At 38.5% G+C, this 23,615-nt stretch overlaps 2 protein-coding genes across 9 annotated transcripts in view; both read right to left on the bottom strand.

The window, feature by feature from the left end:
• Positions 1–914: 914 nt before the first annotated feature.
• LOC141754825 (major histocompatibility complex class I-related gene protein-like) lies at positions 915–22,026 on the bottom strand. Of its 4 annotated transcripts, none has more exons than XM_074614200.1 (7): positions 21,592–22,026; positions 6,693–6,959; positions 5,175–5,453; positions 4,735–5,037; positions 2,898–3,008; positions 2,686–2,703; positions 915–2,522 (listed from the first exon to the last, which is right to left on the bottom strand). In XM_074614200.1, the coding sequence occupies exons 1-7, from the start codon at positions 21,644–21,646 to the stop codon at positions 2,512–2,514; spliced, it is 1,044 nt and encodes a 347-aa protein (XP_074470301.1). In that variant the 5' UTR covers positions 21,647–22,026; the 3' UTR covers positions 915–2,511. The 4 variants fall into 4 exon arrangements, with proteins under 4 accessions (XP_074470301.1, XP_074470300.1, XP_074470302.1 ...); XM_074614199.1 differs by lacking the exon at positions 21,592–22,026 and adding an exon at positions 9,880–10,338; XM_074614201.1 differs by lacking the exons at positions 2,686–2,703; positions 21,592–22,026 and adding an exon at positions 9,880–10,337.
• The window catches only part of LOC141754822 (major histocompatibility complex class I-related gene protein-like), a 55,943-nt gene continuing 43,363 nt past the window's right edge, over positions 11,036–23,615 (bottom strand). Inside the window, exons 2-6 of one of the 5 annotated variants that reach the window (XM_074614188.1) lie at positions 19,789–20,055; positions 18,193–18,471; positions 17,753–18,055; positions 11,955–12,068; positions 11,036–11,533 (exon numbers count right to left, since the gene is read on the bottom strand). In XM_074614188.1, coding sequence (XP_074470289.1) covers positions 11,523–11,533; positions 11,955–12,068; positions 17,753–18,055; positions 18,193–18,471; positions 19,789–20,055 — 974 coding nt within the window. In that variant the 3' untranslated portion in view covers positions 11,036–11,522. Of the gene's footprint in view, positions 11,534–11,954; positions 12,069–14,124; positions 14,412–16,307; positions 16,467–16,628; positions 16,647–16,812; positions 16,942–17,752; positions 18,056–18,192; positions 18,472–19,788; positions 20,056–23,615 lie in introns of those variants that run through there. The other 4 variants (XM_074614186.1, XM_074614184.1, XM_074614187.1 and 1 more) reach the window with 4 other exon arrangements.

Raw genomic sequence — 23,615 nt, 5'->3', positions numbered from 1 at the left:
ATATATAGTACTATACTTGTACTTGTATAATTTTACTTAAATAGAGATTTGAAAACAGGATTTTATGTCATTCCATTTGTTGTATTTCTACTTTTACTGAACTAAAAGATGTGACTACTTTTTCCACCACATTCAGTATGTTGTACTCGATTCAGTATTAAATCAGCAACTTGACTTTTTCCATGTGGTTTACTGGAGACATCCATATGCAGTGGGACTATGTGACCCTAATGTTTGAGAAATCCATAGACAAAGTCTGTAAGTGATGCAACTAAATAGTACTGATTACAGTTTAGTGAGTTGAGACGTTTCTTGTTGCAGTCTGCAAAAGTGGATGAAAAAAAAATAAAAAGATAGATTTAATCCAAGATTTTAAAGATAGTCCTAATTTGAATTGATATCATGGAAACTTGGAGAGAGGAAGTAAAGAACAACATTGCCCTCTGCTGGTCTGTTAAAGTGATTACTAAAAAAGAACAACTACAATGTGACAGAACAGCAGAACTTTGAGGTGTGACATGAGAATAAAAAGAAATCTACCTTAGAGCTGCAACGATTAAGCGATTAGTTGTCAAATATAATCGATTAATCAGTTTGAGTCATTTTTGTAAGAAAAAAAAAGTCGAAATTCTCTGATTCCAGCTTCTTAAATGTGAATATTTTCTGGTTTCTTTCCTCCTCTATGACAGTAAACTGAATATCTTTGAGTTGTGGACAAAACAAGACATTTGAGGACGTCATCTTGGGCTTCAGGAAACACTGATCAACATTTTTCACCAATTTCTGACATTTTATAGAACAAACAACTAATCGAGAAAATAATCGACAATGAAAATAATTGTTAGTTGCAGCCCTACTGTAATCTATCTAGATCTCTCCTCACAGACTATGAATAAAAAACTACACCATTCAGGTTTTGTTGTACAAAGGTGGAAAGTAATTTATTACATTTATTTAAGTACCTAAGTACAGTTTTGAGATACATACTGTGGTTCAATCCTCGGCTGCTCCGGTCACATGTGGATGTGTCCTTGAGCAAGACACTTAACCCCAAATTGCTCCCGAAGGCATAGCCATAAAAGTTGGCACTGATAGCCTCTGCCATCAGTGGGTGAACGGGTGAATGCTGACATGTAGTGTAAAGTGCTTTGAGTGGTCGGAAGACTAGAAAAGTGCTATATAAATGCATTTACCAATATAAAAATAAAAAATAATAATAATAATGATAATAATAAAAAAAGATCTGGGGCAGCTGTGGCTCAGAGGGTAGAGCAGGTCGTCCACTACTCGGAAGGTCGGTGGTTCAATCCCTGGCTGCTCCGGGTCACATGTTGATGTGTCCTTGAGCAAGACACTTAAAAGGACTGTTTGTAACTTCTTATACGTATAAATCATTGTGGGTCGGTGTCCCATGCGCGCTCACGTGTGGCTACACTGTTCAGACGAGACTCCAACACAAACTACACGGAAGCACCAAAACCGCAAAGTTGTATCTAGTGAAGCCCGTCTGTTAAACAGTGTTGGACTCGGGGGAGACCGTAGCTTTGGTCTCCAGGGCCGTAGTCTCTGCTCCTCTGCCTGCCTGCTTGCTTACACACCGCGCTCGTTCTCGCTATTTCGCTCCACTCTCACGTGCATGCACGCACACTCCACACTGCAGAAGAGTTAGTTTAGCTCTGAGAATATCTAGTGAATGTACAGGGGACGTTTGTGCAGAAATAACTGCTGCAGCTCCTCCAGACCAACAGAGGTTTCCCGTGTCTTGTGAAGTGACGGGGCTCCGCAGAGAGAAACGTTATCGTCTCCGACCAAAACTCCGGTGTCTCCCCTGTTCCCTCCAGCCGCGGTCGGGAGGCTGAGGCAGGAAAAGCCAACACTAGGATCAGCAGTGATTCATGGAGAGACCTTTGTCTGGTCAGCTAACATTACTGCCAAGCAGCTGAAATATAGAGTGATATTGTGCTTTTAGCTGACGTGTGTCGCCTCACTGTTTTGAGCGATGCTCGTTCATGTCTATGTAGAGCGAGCACAAGTGCGAGCAACAGGACGCTGACTTTCGTTGACTTAACGGCCACAGGTGTCACTTTTAACAAGCATTTTCTGATTCTTACAAAATAGTCCCATTAACCCCAAATTGCTCCTGAAGGCATGACCATCGGTGTGTGAATGAGTATTTAGATTAGATCCTGATGGGCAAAGTTGGCACCTTAGCAGCCTCTGCCATCAGTGTGTGAATGTGTGTGTGAATGGGTGAATGCTGACATGTAGTGTAAAGAGCTTTGAGTGGTCGGAAGACTATAAAAGTGCTATATAAATGCAAGTCCATCCGAACACTTCTTCCCTCCTTCAGTATGGCATCCCATCAGATGAGCAGCTCTCATTAGAGAGATTTATTAAATGAGTTTGGGGGGTTTTCTTTATCCAAATGAAGGGTAGAGAGCGCCATTTGTTGGTCAGATTATAAAGTCCTCTGAGACGATAAGTTGTGGAGTTCAGCATCCTCTTCTATGTTCACTGCCCCGCTGTCAACACAAGTAGTAAATAAAGTGAAATCCTTGTCATATTGGTTTCCACATTATGCCGGACGTTTGTTTTTATGGTGAACAGGATATTAGTTGCTCGCCCACAAGGGGAAAAAATATATAATTGTATATAATGTGAAATATGTCACAGTATAATACTTACTGTTAGCAGGGCGAAACCCTGAAATACAGATGAGAGAAAACAATGTTAGAAAATTAAAGCAGAAAAAGAAAAAACAGCACTTTGTGCTTCACTATCAGTTGTCAAATAAATGGATTGAGTTACCAGAAGTACCACACTAAATATGCAGGATGAGACTATCACAGGTATTTATTTGAATTCATCAGAGGAATAAAAACATCTCTGTTCCTCACCGTTATTGTTCCTCCTCCAGATGAAGAGTCCAGCGATGCAGACCACCAGCAGCAGCAGCAATCCTACAACAACTCCAATAACAGGACGAGCAGGGAACCCTGCAGGAGGAACTGGAACCAAAACAGAACATTCACACTTTGGGTTCATTCACACTGTGTGCTGTGTGGTTCTGAAAGTGTTTTGCCTTTTTAGCTTCAGTGCTTCAAATTCTCTAGAAATGCTGCATTGTGCAGTAAATATGTACAGTAGTGTGGTTCTGAAAGTGTTTTCAGTGGTAATGCCTCAGTTCTGGATATGACTTTCATTTCAAATCAACATTCAGGCAGTGCTGTCAATCATTATTGGTCAAACAAATGTGTAGTAAATAAAAACCCTGACAAAGAGGTTCACAGCTTATCAGTGGTTTAAGTGGGTACAGTAAACCAGGAGTTCAAGATGTAAAAACGAACAATAATGTTCGGACGGGTGCTCTACAAACAAATCAATGTCCAGAGCGCTGTGTAACGTTATATCAGTTACATTTATTTACACTTTCACATCTCACCATCATGTTCTTCCCCTGTTTCCATTCAGTGGGATCTAATTCAACAATGTTTCATATGGCAAGGCTCTGCTCTGCTCGGCTCGGCACGGCACAGCCTGGCACGGCACGGCACGGTCAAAAACTGTTTGGCTCTCCGTCTCACACATCCTGATCCTAATCAGGAGAGCTTACCTATATGCACTTTCATGTCCATGTTACACCCTGTGGTCAGTGCTAGAACTGCAGGCATACATTAATTGTGACATCCACAGATAAAAGTAAAACAAACAAAAAACGACATTAAGGCTCCAACATAAGGCTTTGTTTGTGTGTTTAGTTTGGTTTAGTTTGAACAGCTAGCTCCTAGGCGTTGTCCAATGTGCTCCAGGCACTGTGGATTTCTGATGCGTTTCGTGACTTTTTCTCTCCCCCCGACCCGCCGGAAATGCCCCGTCAGAAACTCACCTGCATGCACACTTTGATTCTCACAAACACACTCACTAAAAATCAATTCTATATCACTGGTAGAGGCGATATAATGTAAATGTCATTCCCCGGTATAAAATAATGTTTTCCTTTTTAATATGTTATCCCGACCCCCAGGTTGAGAACCACTGATGTAATAAACCATTACTTGGAAAATTTCACAGACAGTCCCACTGTAGACAAATAGCACAACATCATTGACATCATAAACTTTGCTCATGAAGCTGACGGTTTAAGACGCTGACCACGAACCACAACGTCCCCAGTTTGAGCAACAGATCTTTGTTGCATCTTTCTCTGCCTCGTTTCCTGTCATCTCAATACTGTCTCCAGTAAAGGCACAGACTGTCACTGCTCTACTTTGTTTTATGTGAGTTTATATGGCTTTTTTTTTTTTTTTTTAAAGTTATTTTTTTGGGGGCATTTTTCCATTTTTATTGAGGACAGTGGATAGAGTCTTGAAAGGGGGGAGAGAGAGAGTGGATGCGGAAAGGGCCACAGGCCGGATTCGAACCCGGGCCGCCGCGGTCAGGACCAAGCCTTGATACATGGTTTACCAACTGAGCTAACCCAGGCGCCCTATATGGCTTTTTTTAAGCATTTCTTTTTACATTTGTATTATGTTTTATGTTTTTATGTTTTCTGTGTTTTACCTAGCTGCGAGACAAATCGCTCCTGGGGGACAACAAAGTTGAAGTTAACATTATGGCACTATACACACTAGTTTCTAATAAGTTCTTCCTTAATTATGGTCTAACTGTCCACCAAATGTTACAGGAATCTTTTGCAAATAAATAAACAAATATACAAGTATATACCAGTCTTACCCCAGTTGGTCCTGATCACTGCTTTGTCCAGTCTGGTGACGATGTCGTCCACCACACCAGAGAGATGAAACACACAGTCGTACCTCCTCCAGGCTTCAGGTGCGACTGATGACAGGTTCAGCTCAACACTCATCTGGAAGGATCCATCGTGGTTGGGGAGGATATCTCCGAGGTCCACGTCCTCATGAATCTCCTCTCCATCTTTCCTCCAGTACATCATGGCTCTGTCGGGGTAGAAACCTGTAGCGTGGCATCTGACTGGAGAGGAGGGAGTCTTCTGGAGGAGAGACACTGAGGGACGCTCTGGGGAGAGGGACAGACACAGATGAGTCTGTACTGAGACACCAGGATGTGTCAGGATATTATGTTCATTGGAATGATACAGAGCCTTAACAGCACTGAGTCCATGTACAACAGTACATCTTGCCATGTGATCCTACCTGTTCTCTGCAGAAAGCTCCTCCCATAGTGTAGGTACTTCCTCAGCCATTCAGGATATATGTGGATGTAGTAGTTTTTGTTGCGTTCTAATCTAGCTTTGTCATTATCCCATCGAAGTTTGGTGATGAAGGCCTGTTGTTTTGGAGCGGTCCATGTCAGCGTCTGCAGGTCTAATGCAAGGAAGTCTTCTCCATCATAACCGTACTGATTATAACCAACAACCTCTCCAGTCTCGTCGTCCCACTCACAGCTGCTCATCCTCTGTAAAATGTGGACATCTGAGAGAGACAGAGACAGAAAAAAGAGACATCTCAGTACAGCCAGCTCCTTTACCATTCTACCTTCTGTTTTAGAGGGGTCGGGGTACAGGGGATGTTCAGGGGTAGATAAATAGTCAACAGTAGATGTCACATAGAAGTGGTGTACATCATCTGAAAGCTGGGAACCTGAAGATTCATTTGAGATGCAGCACTGTGTGGCAAGTTGTTCTAGTCATTAATAACAAATACAAATTAATTGATAAATGGATGAATAAATTAAAATAAATATTGAAAGTGTATAAGAGCATAGAACATTATGATAGAAGTATATGATGGTCTTCCCCATGCTCTATTATGTCTCATAAGTTGTTGCAGCATATTATGGTTTGATACCATTTGTTACAGATTTGTTGCTAAATTTAACCATTTTTTACCACTGGAGTATTGATAAAAATTATCAATAATCACTAAAATTTGGTATCAAAAACGTTTGACATTTGGAGATTTCTGCAAGAATTGCATTTTTCTGCAATTCTAGAAACTGCTCAGAAACCCCCTTATTGTCAATCTAGCTAGGAAAACCATCCATCCTCTGAATGCTCTAGGTCTCTTGTTGGTGGCTGTAAAGTTTCATGAGGCTGTGATTATCCTAGAGGTCACCACAGGTCATTTCATACAGTGAGGTCAAATTTCAGAAATGGTCTCACTACACTGAAATGTCTCCTATGGGGACTAACATCATCACACATGAATACAGTTGGGCTCATTGGATCCACAAGAGTCTCAGCTTTACAGTGATACCCAATTTATGTAATTCAAGACTGATTAGGGACCAAAGTATGCAGAAATATTCAAATACAACATTTTAGAATAGGCGGAAATAACAGGTTTATACTACATTAAAAAAAACTGCATGTGATTATCATAAAGTGTGCATGTGTAAAGTCAAGGGACACCTTTGAAAATCGCCATGGCAGTTTTTCCTCGCCAAAATTTAGCGTAACTTTGCAGCGTTATTTAGCGATCTTCGCGACAAGCTAGTATGACATGGTTGGTAGCAATGGATTCCTTAGATTTAGATCACTCAGTGCAACAACCTCTTAAAGAGGTTAAGGGGATAACAGATAATATGATATCTTCACCACAGAGACACACACACATCGGCTCAGTGTGTTTATACTGTAAGCTATGTCTCACCTCAGAGGGAGGAAACATTTCACCAGTAAAAAGTTACATATGAACATAAACATACTGTACCTCCAGTTTGGTTTAAGCGCTGCTTCAGGCTGTCCAAGTTGGCTCTGAAGAACGGCTGGTTATCATAACACTCCTGAGAATACCACTCCAGGTGTTGTGGGTAATCCTTTGCTAGTTTCCTCATCCAGTCCTGTTTGGGTTCTGGGGTCTTGTTGTTGCTGTCACAGTAACCCATCAGCACTTCATCGACCATCGCAACAGCTACAAACTCTGGGAAGTTTGGGACTCCAGAAGTTACAGTAAGGAAAAATTTCAGGGAGTGTTTCACTGCAAGACAAAGAAGGTTTTGAAATGGAATTTAAAAATGTTTGAGGGGTTGATTGATTAACCCATTTGTGCCCACAACTGAAATTTTGAATTTTGGACTTGCCTCAGCACAAATTTGAAGACATTTTCAAAATCGGTCAAACCGTTTGGCTGAAAAGTGAGTTTTTCTTATCATACTAAATATAGTCTTTGGGCACATGGGCCTACTGTTTTTGCACTCCTTTATATTTGAGGTAAAAACAGTAGTCACGTGACCTCAGATGAAATATACAGTAGTATGATAAGAAAATGGCTGTATCTCAGAAATTACAAATTGCACAATCAAGTATTTGGTATCTATGAACTCATACAAAGTTGAATATCAAAGATATGCACACATATGCAGTGTAAAAAGTGTTGTACTGTTAGATACTTTCCAAAAATATGTCCGTACCACTTTTCAAATCTTTTGACCGATCAGAACAAATGTGTCTTTATCATACTAAATATAGTCTTTGGGCACAAATGGGTTAATTGGTTGTCAATTCCCCAAAAAGGAGAATTTTATAATATGTTGAATTACTCTGAGCTACAAAAGAATACGTTATAGACCCATTCTCATTACTGATAGATAGATAGATAGATAGATAGATAGATAGATAGATAGATAGATAGATAGATAGATAGATAGATAGATAGATGTGCTTAATTGATCCCAAATTGGGAAATTATTGTGTTACAGCAGCAGGTTATCCAAGCAATGCACAGGGACTGTAAATATACATATTAACACTAGAGGTAATATCTATAGTATACTCAATATAAAGAATATATTAAAATACACTATAAGCTAGCTTAGAAAATATACAATTTGAACATAGAATAACAATAACATGCTATATACAACAGCAAAGTGTGTAATGAAATACTATGTATTAACAGTGTGCAAGTTACAATTTTGTTTTAAAATAAAATGAAATGAGGTATATATATATATACCTCATTTCATTTTATTTTAAAACAAAATTGTAACTTGCACACTTTGCACCTCTATTTTCATAGAGGACCTGAGCTTGAGGAAGACACAGAGAGGGAGATTTATTATATTTATATATATATTATTGTAGGGCTGCTAACAGCAGAGATTTGCTCTTTTACAGTTGATAGAATTATTATTAAGGAAACCTAGTAAATGTGTTGGAATTGCTGTAATATATCATTTTGATTTAATTATGTCATACTACATAAACAATAATATTGGGGGATAGTATGTCCTCTCTATGATCACAGCATTTCCCACAGCACAGAGGTTATGTCTCCTAGCAACAGTCAAGGTTTCCTCTATCACGTTTATGACGACGTTATTGATATATTATTGCCTAAACTAAGGCATATATACAGTTTATGTGTCGTTCTGTGACACAATGGCGTGTAGGTCTATATAAAAACTGTAAAGAAGATTCCATATCCTTTCATGCATTTTCTACCTCAGTTTATGTGGTTTGAATATCTATGCCTTAGTTTATATCCTTAATTATCGTTTTGCTAAGTGCATTTCTATTGGCTGAGTAGCCTGTCAATCAATCCTTCGTAGCAGAGGTAAATCGTCTCCTTTTTCTGTTGCTCCAGAGAGTTCCGTGACAAGTGAGCTGTAGTTGATCTACAACGTAATTAGTACTGCACAGTTTGGACATTTTAGACAGTGAGAGCCTGTGTGCGTCCATTGAGATGTAAGTTTCCTTTTTGCTATTTGAAGATATAAGTCTTAAAGGTCCCATATTATGCCCATTTTTAGATTCATACTTGTATTTTGTGATTCTACTAGAACATGTTCACATGCTGTAATATTAAAAACAACTTTATTTCCCTCATACTGTCTGTTTCAATATGCCTGTATTTACCCTCTGTCAGAAATGCTCCGTTTTAGTGCATTTCAACAGAATTGCAACAGAATTGCGTTGCCTGGCAACAGTTTGGGTCCATTTTTACTTCCTGTCAGCTGATGTGTGTATTTCTCTGTATATAGAGCGCTTCGATACTTTCACAGTATTTATAAAGCACTTAAACCTGCTTTATAATATAAAAGACATGAAAATCTCACTTTTTACAATATGGGACCTTTAAGTTGTTACATGAGGGATGCATAATTGTTAGCCGTGCTCGTTACAGAGTTAGCTCTGTATTTACTGTGTTTATGTTTCATGCCATGCGTAGCAATGCTGTACGTAGTGTTACGGAGTGAAATGGTGATGTTTACATGTCTAGAGGGAGTTCGTAACGAGGCACTGCTCTCCTGTGCCGTTCATTGCACACAGACAATTACAGCAAGTGTAGTACGAGAGAGGGGGGCTGCCCAGTAGAACCATGTGTTCATAAGAGATAGTGCATAAGAGATATTGAATGTTATTTTAATTTATTAGCTATAATGTTGTTTATCCTGTTATTTGACAGCACTGTGTAAGAGTATTAAGGATCACAGTATATCCTGTATATGTTAGTAATGTTAGTTATATGGTGAAATGATGTACATAATGCTGTATTCTGTAGGGCGTTGTATGTAATGATTCCCATACAATCAATATTCATTAAAGTCCTTTATTTCTACGGTTACAGAACCACACACTAACGGAAACTATACTTCCTGTCTGAAGTGTAAATGGTGCACAGTGCGTGAAGTTTACAATAAAGTTCACTGAAGACAAATCCATCTCAAGAGCATTTTTACTGATGTCCCACGGTTATTCCCCTATCCTACCAGCAAAGTAGTAGTCAAGAGCAGGTCGCCTTGTCCGATTTATTGTGACATTATTGTAAGGTCAGTGTGACAAAGTGAAAGTGAAAGTGGTTCCTTAATGTCGCACTACAAAGTGACTAAATCAAACAAGTTTTGCAGCAACAAGAATAACAAGAAATAACGGTGAGAGTCCCAATATGATCTTACCTGTAGATGCAACGTGACAGAAGAGGAGCAAGTTGAGCAAAATTAGTAACTTCATCTTGTTTTGAGTAGAAAGAGAGAGAGAGCTTCAGTCAGCTGACCAGCAAATATTTCGACATGGGTCAGGTTCCTGGAGGAAGTTATGACGTCCAGTTTAGGGGCTGATATTATCAACGGCTAATAAGCGAGATCAATTTTTCTGAAAGATCAAATTCTTTTGAAATTTACTCTCTTTAAAATAATTATAATTATTATAGCCTATTTTTTTTTTTTACTTAATATCCACGAAAAGATATGTTGAGCAAAATGTCACAGTTACCTTGTAGTTCGCTCTTATTTGCAGTTTTCAGTAGCTTTCACTGTCGTCTACTTAAAGTGGGACATTATAACACTTTACGTTATGACAACTTTAAATCAAGTATTAATACATGACATAATGTTACCCAAAGTACAACATCTTTAAACAAGAACAAAAAGCATGCATGACAACTCCATGTAAATAAAGTTAAAATAAAAATAAAAGTTAAAAATAAAAAATAAATTATAAAAAATATCCATTTATAACTAAGTGTATGTGCATCTCAATATCTTCCCATTATTGTAATTGGATGTGTTTCTGTTGTTTGAGGTTTGCATAATAATAGAGCTAGAGTAAAATAAATACCATAATTAACAATCTATGTGCATTATTCCATTATTAATAAATCCAGCAATGAAACTGAGTATTTTGTGAGTATTTATCTGTGTTGAAAGAGTTGGTGTTGTCGTTAGCCAAAGCCTATGGAGGCAAGATTTCTCCCATGATGCATTGGTTTCTTCTTCTTCTTTTTCTTATTCGGTTGGCAAGACTGGTTTAGAGACGTGGTAATGAAAGATCATGCTGTTTTTCCCTCCTTATTACCTGAATCAGGTGATTTCTCTTGTATGCATTCGGTCGACTATGTCGATTTTTTTTTTAATAGATTTAATTTTAAATCTGTTAATACAATAAACAATCAAACCTTTACATAGATAAATACATATGAAAGAAATGAAGGGACACAAAATGAAAATAAATAGATACAAAAATAAAAATAAATAAAGCAACATAAAGCATGCCAGGGTCAATATAAATAAATAAAATATAGAGTAATTTAAGTAAAAACATTATCTTAGGAGCTTTCTTAAGTTACTGTCTTTTTATATAGTTACATTTCTGTGTGACATCACTGACATGATTGTGCATTACAGTGTTGAGATTCTACATGAATTATTACTAAAGAAGACCAGGCGGATATCCAGGACTTTAATTAAGCTACCAGCAGACGGAGACAAAGACTAGTTTTTAGGAAGCTGGTCCACAGAAGAGACTAGAGGTGATGCACAGTGATCACACACACCTACAGTATATCACCATTCACTTTAAGAGTCGTCCCTTTCAAAATGTTGAACTTCACCCTCAAATATTCAAGTATAGGATCCATGGTTTTACTTGGCTGGCTACAGTTAGAGGACATGTGAGGGCCAGTCTGTCCTCCAGCAGGGAGCAGTCTGGTGATATGAAAAGTAAAAAAAAAGTGTATTTAGTCTTTGTGGATAATAAAGTGAAGGTGTGAACTAACCACAGATACAGGAGGTCAGGATGATGAGCAGCAGGATGCTGCAGATCATCTTTTCCCTGTGAGAGGAGACAGAAACACAAGTTCAGTTATTACAGGTATGAGAGATGATCTATAGTCTTCATGTAGTCATTACAAAACCTGATCCTGTTTAGGATTACAACTGACTGATGTCAGATTATATATATATATATATATATATATATATATATATATATATTGAAATATTTCACAGTATAATACTTACTGTTAGCAGGGCGAAACCCGGAAATACAGATGAGAGAAAACCATATTAGAAAATGATTCACATTTCAGAATTTATGAAAGCAGAAAAATTAAAAACAGCACTTTGTGCTTCACTATCACTTGTCAAATAAATGGATTGAGTTACCAGAAGTACCACACTAAATATTCAGGACGAGACTATCACAGGTATTTATTTGAATTCATCAGAGGAATAAAAACATCTCTGTTCCTCACCGTTATTGTTCCTCCTCCAGATGAAGAGTCCAGCGATGCAGACCGCCAGCAGCAGCAGCAGCAGTCCTACAACAACTCCAATAACAGGACCAGCAGGGAACCCTGCAGGAGGAACTGGAACCAAAACAGAACATTCCCTCTTTGGGTTCATTCTGTGCTGTGTGGTTCTGAAAGTGTTTTGCCTTTTTAGCTTCAGTGCTTCAAATTCTCTAGAAATGCTGCACTGTGCAGTAAATATGTACAGTAGATATGAGCCGAAGACACAATTATATACAGTTTGTTAGAGAAACCTCCTTTATCAAAATAATGTTTTTCTCCCCACAACAGTCAGAGGCATCATGTTTCCATGTCTCTGTGGTTCCTCCTCATGGACTGAAGGAAGAATTGAAGTAGTCCAAGTTGGCCAAACGATGGCACTCAAACCAAAATAGTGACGTCACAGTAACCCATGGCAGACCTGTGGTGATTAACAGCAGTTCTTAACAACAAATAACACATTTCCAAATGGAGTTTCATGATCAAGCAGCACCATCTGTAACTAAAGACAGAAAAAGAGAGATTGTCTGAGTGTTAGATGTTTGTTCATCACATATAATCAAAGCATTATGATTAGAAAACGATTGTGTTTAGCTCTTGCCTCTTGTTGAAGCTACTGTCAGTGGTTTGATGCAACAGACACAACCTCTGTGTTTACCCATAGACATTAAATTCATTGAATACATCTGCTATATCATATTTGTCTGATGGATCCTGGGTCTGAAATTAACCTTTTTCCTCACCTGCTACTTCGGCAGGTCACTGAACATTTCTACCGGCCACTCAATTATTTTTGTCTGCCACTTCTGAAATCTAGGAAGAACGCTTTAAAATGGTAAACACTGAGTCAGTGGTACCAGACCGTAGAATTATGGACTATATCATGTAACCTTAATCCATGACTACTGTGTATTTAATTTAGGCTTTAGAATTGCTTTTTACAAATAATATTTCTTAATATAAGGAAAACCTGTCTGCCATGGTGGCAGGTGACCTGAATTTATTAACCTGCCACAGCCAACATTTACTCTGTATTTGGCAGGTGGCAGGTGTTAATTTCATTCCCTGCCCAGATCCATAAAATACACTAACAATCAAAGGTAAACTCTGCACTAATGTTGAGATTACAGGCTACACTGTTTTTGCAGTTCATATACAAGAAAAGGATGTTTTTGGTACGTACAGGAAATCTCAGGTAGCACACATCACAGGACCCGGCAGCCTTGTCGTCACACTCAGTTTGGCTTTGGACGGACGCTCCACAGCAAAACCTGTAGAGGGAAAAAATAAATAAATATAAAGTTTTGGAAGAGCTGTAGAACAAAGAGGACACTACTGAACAGCCAGTCAGCATCAACAGATTCAGAAAGCTTACAACACTGTTAGAATGAGAGGTGTGTTGTGTGTCTCATCTTCCAGCCTCACTGACCTCATGTTCTTGTGTAGTCTCCCACAGACTCCAGCACTTCATCAACAGATTTAGAGGATGAGCCAGCACCTTCCAGCCCAGGAGAGAAAGCTCTTACTGTCTGCTGGCCAGCCCACACCAGTCCTCACTTCAGATGAATTAAGCAGAGCAAAGCAAATTCAGTCACAAAAACATATGACAGAAATAAATCAGACATTTACCTCCAGCTGACATTAGGACTGTTGTCTCATGTGGTGTGTAACAGGAGATATGAGCTGAAGCTTTCTCAGGGACTCTGTCAAAAATATAAAAGTTAACATATTACAGGATCATTTATCTAGTTAGCAACACCCAAAACACCAAGCTAATGGTACACCTAATCATTTTACTAACATCTGTGTCTAAAGTTAACTCAACCTTATTGTTACATCAATATAATTTGATTGCATTGAACTTGTTAGCTGCTAGTTAATCTCCATAATACGTTAGCACACCTAAAGTAACTTAAGAGAGCGCTGAATAAATAAAGTCAAGCTAAATATTGCTCAGAGTCAACGTTTCTGTTCCAAAACCAAAGCCAGCCATCAGTTTTATTGTTTGCAATATCAGACATATCGTCTTTAATACATACAATACGTACATATCATGTTTTAAACACGATATTATGTTCGATATGAATAGTTTATAATCATGACTTTATAATTGATGGGAATCATATCGAAGGACAGACCGGTGATCCAGGAACCGGAAGCAGTAACGTTAACGTATTTAACAGTTTTTCACCAAAGAAAACGGAACGTTAGCTTAACGTTACTCCTCGTAGATCATAAACGTTTGAATATAAAACGACTCGTTGAAATGGGTTGAGAAATGTAGACGTTATAGTGCTTTTTATCCAGAAAAACAGAGCTCCTCCGTTCACTTGTATTTGTTTACAGGTCAGTCTTGCCCGGTCCAATATGGCGCCCACGTTGACGTCTGCTCCAGGAGTCAATCAGTCAAATTCAAAGAGGCTTTATTGGCATGAATGTTCAGGTTACATTATTGCCAAAGCAAAATTACATATTAATGAATAATTACATTTCACAAGAAATAATCACAAAATAATCACAATCACAATATACCAAATACATTTTAAATATACATTCTTTTACAGATGTAGTTAATCAGAAACATGTTCGGAGCTTGTAGCACCACTTATTGTAATGTATGGCAACAGTCAACATATTTTGCAGCTCATATTGCACATTGATTTTTCTCCCTATAAGTATGGTATTTCTATCAGTATCAGTCTACGTATATGTCTATGGAGGGCACTGTCAGACAGCGGACTCACTGCTGACACCAGGCAGATCCACATCCCCCCTCCCCCTTGGATTTAATCCAAGATTTTAAAGATAGTCCTAATTTGAATTGATATCATGGAAACCTGGAGAGAGGAAGTAAAGAACAGCATTGCCCTCTGCTGGTCTGTTAAAGTGATTACTAAAAAAGAACAACTACAATGTGACAGAAGAGCAGAACATTGAGGTGTGACATGAGAATAAAAAGAAATCCACCTTAGAGCTGCAACTATTAAGCGATTAGTTGTCAACTATTATCGATTAATCGGTTTGAGTCATTTTTGTAAGAATGAAAAAGGTCTAAATTCTCTGATTGCAGCTTCTTAAATGTGAATATTTTCTGGTTTCTTTTCTTTTCTCTGACAGTAAACTGAATATCTTTTGAGTTGTGGACAAAACAAGACATTTGAGGACGTCATCTTGGGCTTTGGAAAACACTGATCGACATTTTTCCCCAATTTCTGACATTTTATAGACCAAACAACTAATCGAGAAAATAATCGACAATGAAAATAACTGTTAGTTGCAGCCCTACTGTAATCTATCTAGATCTCTCCTCACAGACTATGAATAAAAAAACTACATCATTTAGGTTTTGTTGTACAAAGGTTGAAAGTAATTTATTACATTTTTTTAAGTACCTAAGTACAGTTTTGAGATACATACTGTGGTTCAATCCCCGGCTGCTCCGGTCACATGTCGATGTGTCCTTGAGCAAGACACTTAACCCCAAATTGCTCCCAAAGGCATAGCCATAAAAGTTGGCACTGATAGCCTCTACCATCAGTGTGTGAACGGGTGAATGCTGACATGTAGTGTAAAGCGCGTGTGGTCGGAAGACTTGAAAAGTGCTGTATAAATGCAAGTCCATTTACTATTTACCAATATAAAAATAAAAAATAATAATAATAATGATAATAATAAAAAAAGATCTGGGGCAGCTGTGGCTCAGACGGTAGCTCAGACGGTAGAGCAGGTCGTTCACCAATCGGAAGGTCGGTGGTTCGATCCCCGGCTGCTCCGGGTCACATGTCGATGTGTCAAGGAGCAAGACACTTAAAGGGACTGTTTGTAACTTCTTATACGTATAAATCATTGCGGGTCGGTGTCCCATGCGCGCTCACGTGTGGCTACGATGTCAGACAAGACTCCAACACAAAATACACGGAAGCACCAAAACCTCTTGGTTGTATCTAGTGAAGCCCGTCTGTTAAACAGTGTCGGAGTACGCGGGGGAGACCGTAGCTTTGGTCGCTGACTTTCATTGACTTAACGGCCACAGGTGTCGCTGTTAACAAGCATTTCTGATTCTTACAAAATAGTCCATTTAACCCCAAATTGCTCCTGAAGGCATAGCCATCAGTGTGTGAAGGAGTATTTAGATTAGATCCTGATGGGCAAAGTTGGCACCTTAGCAGCCTCTGCCATCAGTGTATGAATGTGTGTGTGAACGGGTGAATGCTGACATGTAGTGTAAAGAGCTTTGAGTGGTCGGAAGACTAGAAAAGCGCTATATAAATGCAAGTCCATCTGAACACTTCTTCCCTCCTTCAGTATGGCAGCCAATCAGATGAGCAGCTCTCATTAGAGAGATTTATTAAATGAGTTTGGGGGTTTTCTTTATCCAAATGAAGGGTAGAGACCGCCATTTGTTGTGCAGATTGTAAAGTCCTCTGAGACGATAAGTTGTGGAGTTCAGCATCCTCTTCTATGTTCACTGCCTCGCTGTCAACACAAGTAGTAAATAAAGTGAAATCCTTGTCATATTGGAGTCCACATTATGCCGGACGTTTGTTTTTATGGTGAACAGGATATTAGTTGCTCGCCCACAAGGGGAAAAATATATAATTGTATATAATGTGAAATATTTCACAATATACTACTTACTGTTAGCAGGGCGAAACCCTGAAATACAGATGAGAGAAAACAATGTCAGAAAATGATTCACATTTCATTTTGTGCTTCACTATCACAGTCAAATAAATGGATTGAGTTACCAGAAGTACCACACTAAATATACAGGACGAGACTATCACAGGTATTTATTTTAATTCATCAGAGGAATAAAAACATCTCTGTTCCTCACCGTTATTGTTCTTCCTCCAGATGAAGAGTCCAGCGATGCAGACCGCCAGCAGCAGCAGCAGCAGTCCTACAACAACTCCAATAACAGGACCAGCAAGGAACCCTGCAGGAGAAACTGGAACCAAAACAGAACATTCACACTTTGGGTTCATTCACACTGTGTGCTGTGTGGTTCTGAAAGTGTTTTCAGTGGTAATGCCTCAGTTCTGGATATGACTTTCTTTTCAAATCAACATTCAGGCAGTGCTGTCAATCATTATTGGTCAAACAAATGTGTAGTAAATAAAAACCCTGACAAAGAGGTTCACAGCTTATCAGTGGTTTAAGTGGGTACAGTAAACCAGGAGTTCAAGATATGAAAGCTTTATTTAGCGCCACCTATGTGTGAAAAGCCATCAAACTTGGCAGCACCTCTCAGAGTAAATGTCAGCACCGGTCCTCTAAATGTGGTTGCTGTTGCACGTTTTTAAGACTAATGGCTGGTTATGTAATACAGTGGTTCTCAACCTTTAGAATAATCAGGTTGGTGTTCGCGATACCCCAGCTAGGCGTGAACAGCTGTTTCTATACACCTCCCCCAGCTGATTTTGAGTGATTATAGTGAATGCTCTGATTAATAAATGTAGGATAAATAATATAAGGCTTTGTTTGTGTGTTTAGTTTGGTTTAGTTTGAACAGCTAGCTCCTAGGCGTTGTCCAATGTGCTCCAGGCACTGTGGATTTCTGATGCGTTTCGTGACTTTTTCTCTCCCCCTGACCCGCCGGAAATGCCCCGTCAGAAACTCACCTGCATGCACACTTTGATTCTCACAAACACACTCAATAAAATCTGTTCTGAGGAAAATTATTTCACTGGTACAGGTGATGTAATGTAAAAACCATTCCCCAGTCTAAAATACACCATCAATTGTGATTCCAGTCTTACCCCAGTTGGTCCTGATCACTGCTTTGTCCAGTCTGGTGACGATGTCGTCCACCACACCAGAGAGATGAAACACACAGTCGTACCTCCTCCAGTCTTCAGGTGCGACTGATGACAGGTTCAGCTCAACACTCATCTGGAAGGTTCCATCGTGGTTGGGGAGGATCTCTCCGTGGTCCACGTCCTCATGAATCTCCTCTCCATCTCTCCTCCAGAACATCATGGCTCTGTCGGGGTAGAAACCTGTAGCGTGGCAGCTGACTGGAGAGGAGGGAGTCTTCTGGAGGAGAGACACTGAGGGACGCTCTGGCGAGAAGGACAGACACAGATGAGTCTGTACTGAGACACCAGGATGTGTCAGGATATTATTTTCATTGGAATGATACAGAGCCTTAACAGCACTGAGTCCATGTACAACAGTACATCTTGCCATGTGATCCTACCTGTTCTCTGCAGAAAGCTCCTCCCATAGTGTAGGTACTTCCTCAGCATGTCAGGACACATGTGGGTGTAGAAGTGTTTGGTGTATTCTAAGCTAGCTTTGTCATTATCCCATCTACGTTTGGTCATGAAGGCCTGTTGTTTTGGAGCGGTCCATGTCAGCGTCTGCAGGTCCAACACAAGGAAGTCTTCTCCATCATAACCGTACTGATTATAACCAACAACCTCTCCAGTCTCGTCGTCCCACTCACAGCCGTCCATCCTCTGTAAAATGTGGACATCTGAGAGAGACAGAGACAGAAAAAAGAGACATCTCAGTACAGCCAGCTCCTTTACCATTCTACCTTCTGTTTTAGAGGGGTGGGGTACAGGGGATGTTCAGGGGTAGATAAATAGTCAACAGTGGATGTCACATAGAAGTGGTGTACATCATCTGAAAGCTGGGAACCTGGAGATTCATTTGAGATGCAGCACTGTGTCAAGTTGTTCTAGTCATAGATCAGAAATACTAATTTGTTAATAAATGGATGAATAAATTAAAATAAATAGTGAAAGTGTATAAGAGCGTAGAACATTATGATAGAAGTATATGATGGTCATCCCCATGCTCTATTATGTCACATAAGTTGTTGCAGCATTTTTTGGTTTGATACCATTTGTTACAGATTTGTTGCTAAATTTAACCATTTTTTACCACTGGAGTATTGATAAAAAAGCTCAATAATCTCTCCAAAATACAACATTAAGACACCAAGACCTCGAGGAACACCATAGAAAAAGCAATGCTGTGATTTGGGATAAAAAATGTTTGACATTTGGAGATTTCTGCAAGAATTCAATTTTTCTACAATTCTGGAAACTGCTCAGAAACCCCCTTATTGTCAATCTAGCTAGGAAAACCATCCATCCTCTGAATGCTCTAGGTCTCTAGTTGGTGGCTGTAAAGTTTCATGAGGCTGTGATTATCCTAGAGGTCACCACAGGTCATTTCATGCAGTGAGGTCAAGTTTTTAAAAAATGGTCTCACTACACTAGAATGTCTCCTATGGGGACTAACATCATCACACATGAATACAGTTGGGCTCATTGGATCCACAAGAGTCTCAGCTTTACAGTGATACCTAATTTATGTAATTCAAGACTGTTTAAGGACCCCAGTATGCAGAAATATTAAAATACACCATTTTAAAATAGGCAGAAATAACAGATTTATACTGCATTAAAAAAACTGCATGTGATTATCATAAAGTGTGCATGTGTAAAGTCAAGGGACTCCTTTGAAAATGGCCATGGCAGTTTTTCCTCGCCAAATTTAGCCTAACTTTGCAGCGTTATTTAGCGATCTTCCCGACAAGCTAGTATGACATGGTTGGTAGCAATGGACTCTTTAGATTGTATAGTTTCATATGATAACAGTATCATCACTCAGTGCAACAACCTCTTAAAGAGGTTAAGGGGTTAACAGATAATATGACATTCTCACCACAGAGACACACACACATTGGCTCAGTGTGTTTATACTGTAAGCTATGTCTCACCTCAGAGGGAGGAAACATTTCACCAGTAAAAAGTTACATATGAACATAAACATACTGTACCTCCAGTTTGGTTTAAGCGCTGCTTCAGGCTGTCCAAGTTGGCTCTGAAGAACTGCTGGCTACCAAAACACTGAAGAGAAGACCACTCCAGGTGTTGTGGGTCATCCTTCATTAGTTTCCTCACCCAGTCCTGTTTGGGTTCTGGGGTCTTGTTGTTGCTGTCACAGTAAGCCATCAGCACTTCATCGATAATCGCAGGTACAACAAACTCTGGGAAGTTTGGGACTCCAGAAGTTGCAGTAGAGAAAATTTTCAGGGAGTGTTTCACTGCAAGATAAAGAAGGTTTTGAATTGGATTTTAAACATTTTTGAGGGGTTGATTGATTAATCCATTTGTTCCCGTGACTGAAATTTTGAGTTTTGGGCTTGCCTCAGCACAAATTTGAAGACATTTTCAAAATCGGTCAAACCGTTTGGCTGAAAAGTGAGTTTTTCTTATTATACTTAATATAGTCTTTGGGCACATGGGCCTACTGTTTTTGCACTCCTTTATATTTAAGGTATTTTAGGTGTACCCTCAGATGACATAAACAGTAGTATGAAAAGAAAATGTCTGTATCTCAGAAACTAGAAAGGGCACAAACAAGTATTTGGTATCTATGAACTCATACAAAGTTGAATATCAAAGATATGCACACATATGCAGTGTAAAAAGTGTTGTACATAGATACTTGCCCAAAGTATGTCCGTACCACCTTTCAAAACTTTTGACCGATCAGAACAAATGTGTCCTTGTCATACTAAATATAGTCTTTGGGCACAAATGGATTAATTGGTTGTCAATTCCCCAAAAAGGAGAATTTTAAAATATGTTGAATTACACTGAGCTACAAAAGAATATGTTATAGACCCATTCTCATTACTGATAGTTAGATAGATAGATAGATAGATACATAGATAGATAGATAGATAGATAGATAGATAGATAGATAGATAGATAGATAGATAGATAGATGTACTTTATTGATCCCAAATTGGGAAATTCTCCTGTTACAGCAGCAGGTTATCCAGGCAATGCACAGGGACCGTAAATATACAATAAATATACATATCAACAATAGAGGTAATATCTCTAGGACACACAATATAAAGAATATATTAGAATACACTATACATATACCAGACTTTTACAACTAGGTTGGAAAATATAAAATATGAACATAGAATAACAATAGCATACTATAAACAATAGCAAAGTATGGAAGTTACAATTTTGTTTTAAAATAACAATAAATGAGGTAAATATGGTATATATAATAATATAATATTTAAATTGAAATGTTGTGCATGGAGCAATGAGTAATGTAGATGGCCAGTATACAATCATTATTATTTTTTATTGTAGCCCTACTAACAGCAGAAATTTGCTCTTTTACAATTGATAGAATTATTATTAAGGAAACCTAGTAAATATGAATTACTGTAATATACAATTTTGATTTAATAATGTCGTTCCATATAAACAATAATATTGGGGTACAGTAGGATAGGATTTCCCACCGTAGAGGTTCCGTCTCCTAGCAACAGTCAAGATTTCCTCTATCATGTTTACGACGACAATATTAATATATTCCCTTTTAATTGCCTAAACTAAAGCATATATACAGTTTAGGTGTCGTTTTGTGACACAATGGCGTGTAGGTCTATATAAAAACAACAGTAGGCTAGTGGTATTATTGTAAGTTCAGTGTGACAAAGTGAAAGTGGTTCCTCAATGACGCACTATAAAGTGACTAAATCAAACAAGTTTTGCAGCAACAAGAATAACAGGAAATAACGTTGAGAGTCACAATATGATCTTACCTGTAGATGCAACATGACAGAAGAGGAGCAAGTTGAGTAACACAGTTAACTTCATCTTGTTTTGATTAGTAAGAGAGAGAGAGAGATACAGTCAGCTGACTAGCAAATGTTTCGACATGGGTCGTGAAGCTTTGAACTTGTCGACTCAGGTGCGGATCCGCCCTCAGGTGTCTCACTCATTTTGGCCATGCGCCCAGGATACGGCCCGCCTACAGAGAGGTATCATACGAAACTAGAAACCCTAAGGAATCCATTGGTAGATTTGAAAACAGGAATTTATGTTATTCCATTTGTTGTATTTCTACTTTTACTGAACTGAAAGATGTGAATACTTTTTCCACCACATTCAGCATGTTGTACTCGATTCAGTATTAAATCAGCAACTTGACTTTTTCCATGTGGTTTACTGGAGACAATCCATATGCAGTGGGACTATGTGACCCTAATGTTTGAGAAATCCATAGACACAGTCTTTAAGTGATGCAACTAAATAGACGTTTCTTGCTGCAGTCTGCAAAAGTGGATGAAAAAATAAATAAAAAGATGGATTTAATCCAAGATTTTAAAGATAGAATTTGAACTGATATCATGGAAATTTAGAGAGAAGAAGTAAAGAACAACATTGCCCTCTGCTGGTCTGTTAAAGAGATTACTAAAAAAAGAACAACTACAATGTGACAGAAGAGCAGAACTTTGAGGTGTGACATGAGAATAAAAATAAATCTACCTTAGAGCTGCAACGATTAAGCGATTAGTTGTCAACTATAATCGATTAATCGGTTTGAGTCATTTTTATAAGAAAAAAAAGTAAATTCTATGATTCCAGCTTCTCAAATATCAATATTTTCTGGTTTCTTTCCTCCTCTATGACAGTAAACTGAATATCTTTGAGTTGTGGACAAAACAAGACATTTGAGGACGTCATCTTGGGCTTTGGGAAACAATGATTCACCAATTTCTGACATTTTATGGACCAAACAACAAATCGGGAAAATAATCGACAATGAAAATAACTGTTAGTTGCAGCCCTACTGTAATCTATCTAGATCTCTCCTCACAGACTATGAATAAAAAAAACTACACCATTCAGGTTTTGTTGTACAAAGGTGGAAAGCAATTTATTACATTTACTTAAGTACCTAAGTACAGTTTTGAGGTACATACTGTGGTTCAATCCCCGGCTGCTCCGGTCACATGTCGATGTGTCCTTGAGCAAGACACTTAACCCCAAATTGCTCCCGAAGGCATAGCCACCGGTGTGTGAATGAGTATTTAGATTAGATCCTGATGGGCAAAGTTGGCACTGATAGCCTCTGCCATCAGTTTGTGAACGGGTTACTTGAATTTATTGAAAGGATAGGATAGCCACTTGAGATGTAGCATCTCATTTTTGAGGGGGTCCTATAGACACAAATACAAAAACACATACAGACAAAACAGCATTACATTACAAACATACACTCCAAATACACAGATACAGACATCTTGCTCACCATCTCCCACCCAGACCCCCCATCAGCCCTCAGCTGTTATACAAGAAAGATTTGATACAATTGATTTAAATCAATTACATCAGCATAAAGAACAATTGCAACAGTTTGTCTTTAGTTTATATGTAGCACAAATAAACTGAGAATTATAAGTACACACAAATTAAAAATATGAACAGGTTGTTTTAAGATAAGAAAATAAAGATGTCCTGAAGCAACGGAAAGAGGTAATAGATCTCAGAAAAAGAGGAAGATTATTCCAGTCTGATGGAGCTTTGTATTGGAATGACCTGCGTCCAACTTCTTTGAAAATTCTTGGGACAAAGAAAAATGTTGCATATGTCTGAGTGAATATGAAGATCATCATGGAACCAAAAACTGTTTCAAATAGGAAGGACAATTAAAATAAACTCATTTGAAAATAAACTGAACACAGTGAAATTACCGTCTAGATTTCAGCTGCAACCAATTAATTGATTCATAAATGGAACAATGGTGAGTTCTATAAGGACACCTCAAGACAAATCTACAAAG

This window comes from Sebastes fasciatus, chromosome 17 (assembly GCF_043250625.1).
Source record: "Sebastes fasciatus isolate fSebFas1 chromosome 17, fSebFas1.pri, whole genome shotgun sequence".
Lineage (NCBI taxonomy): Eukaryota > Metazoa > Chordata > Actinopteri > Perciformes > Sebastidae > Sebastes > Sebastes fasciatus.
This window is presented reverse-complemented; position numbering and strand designations above follow the sequence as displayed.

Bases quoted from the DNA above. Each gene is read 5' to 3' on its own strand.
- LOC141754825 (XM_074614200.1), bottom strand. From the start codon at position 21,646: ATGAAGTTAACTGTGTTACTCAACTTGCTCCTCTTCTGTCATGTTGCA. The intron at 5,038-5,174 runs GTAGGATCACAT...CCCTCTCCCCAG, and splicing joins GAGCTTTCTGCAGAGAACAG to AGCGTCCCTCAGTGTCTCTC. The intron at 3,009-4,734 runs GTAAGACTGGTA...TTTTGGTTCCAG, and splicing joins AGTGATCAGGACCAACTGGG to TTCCTCCTGCAGGGTTCCCT.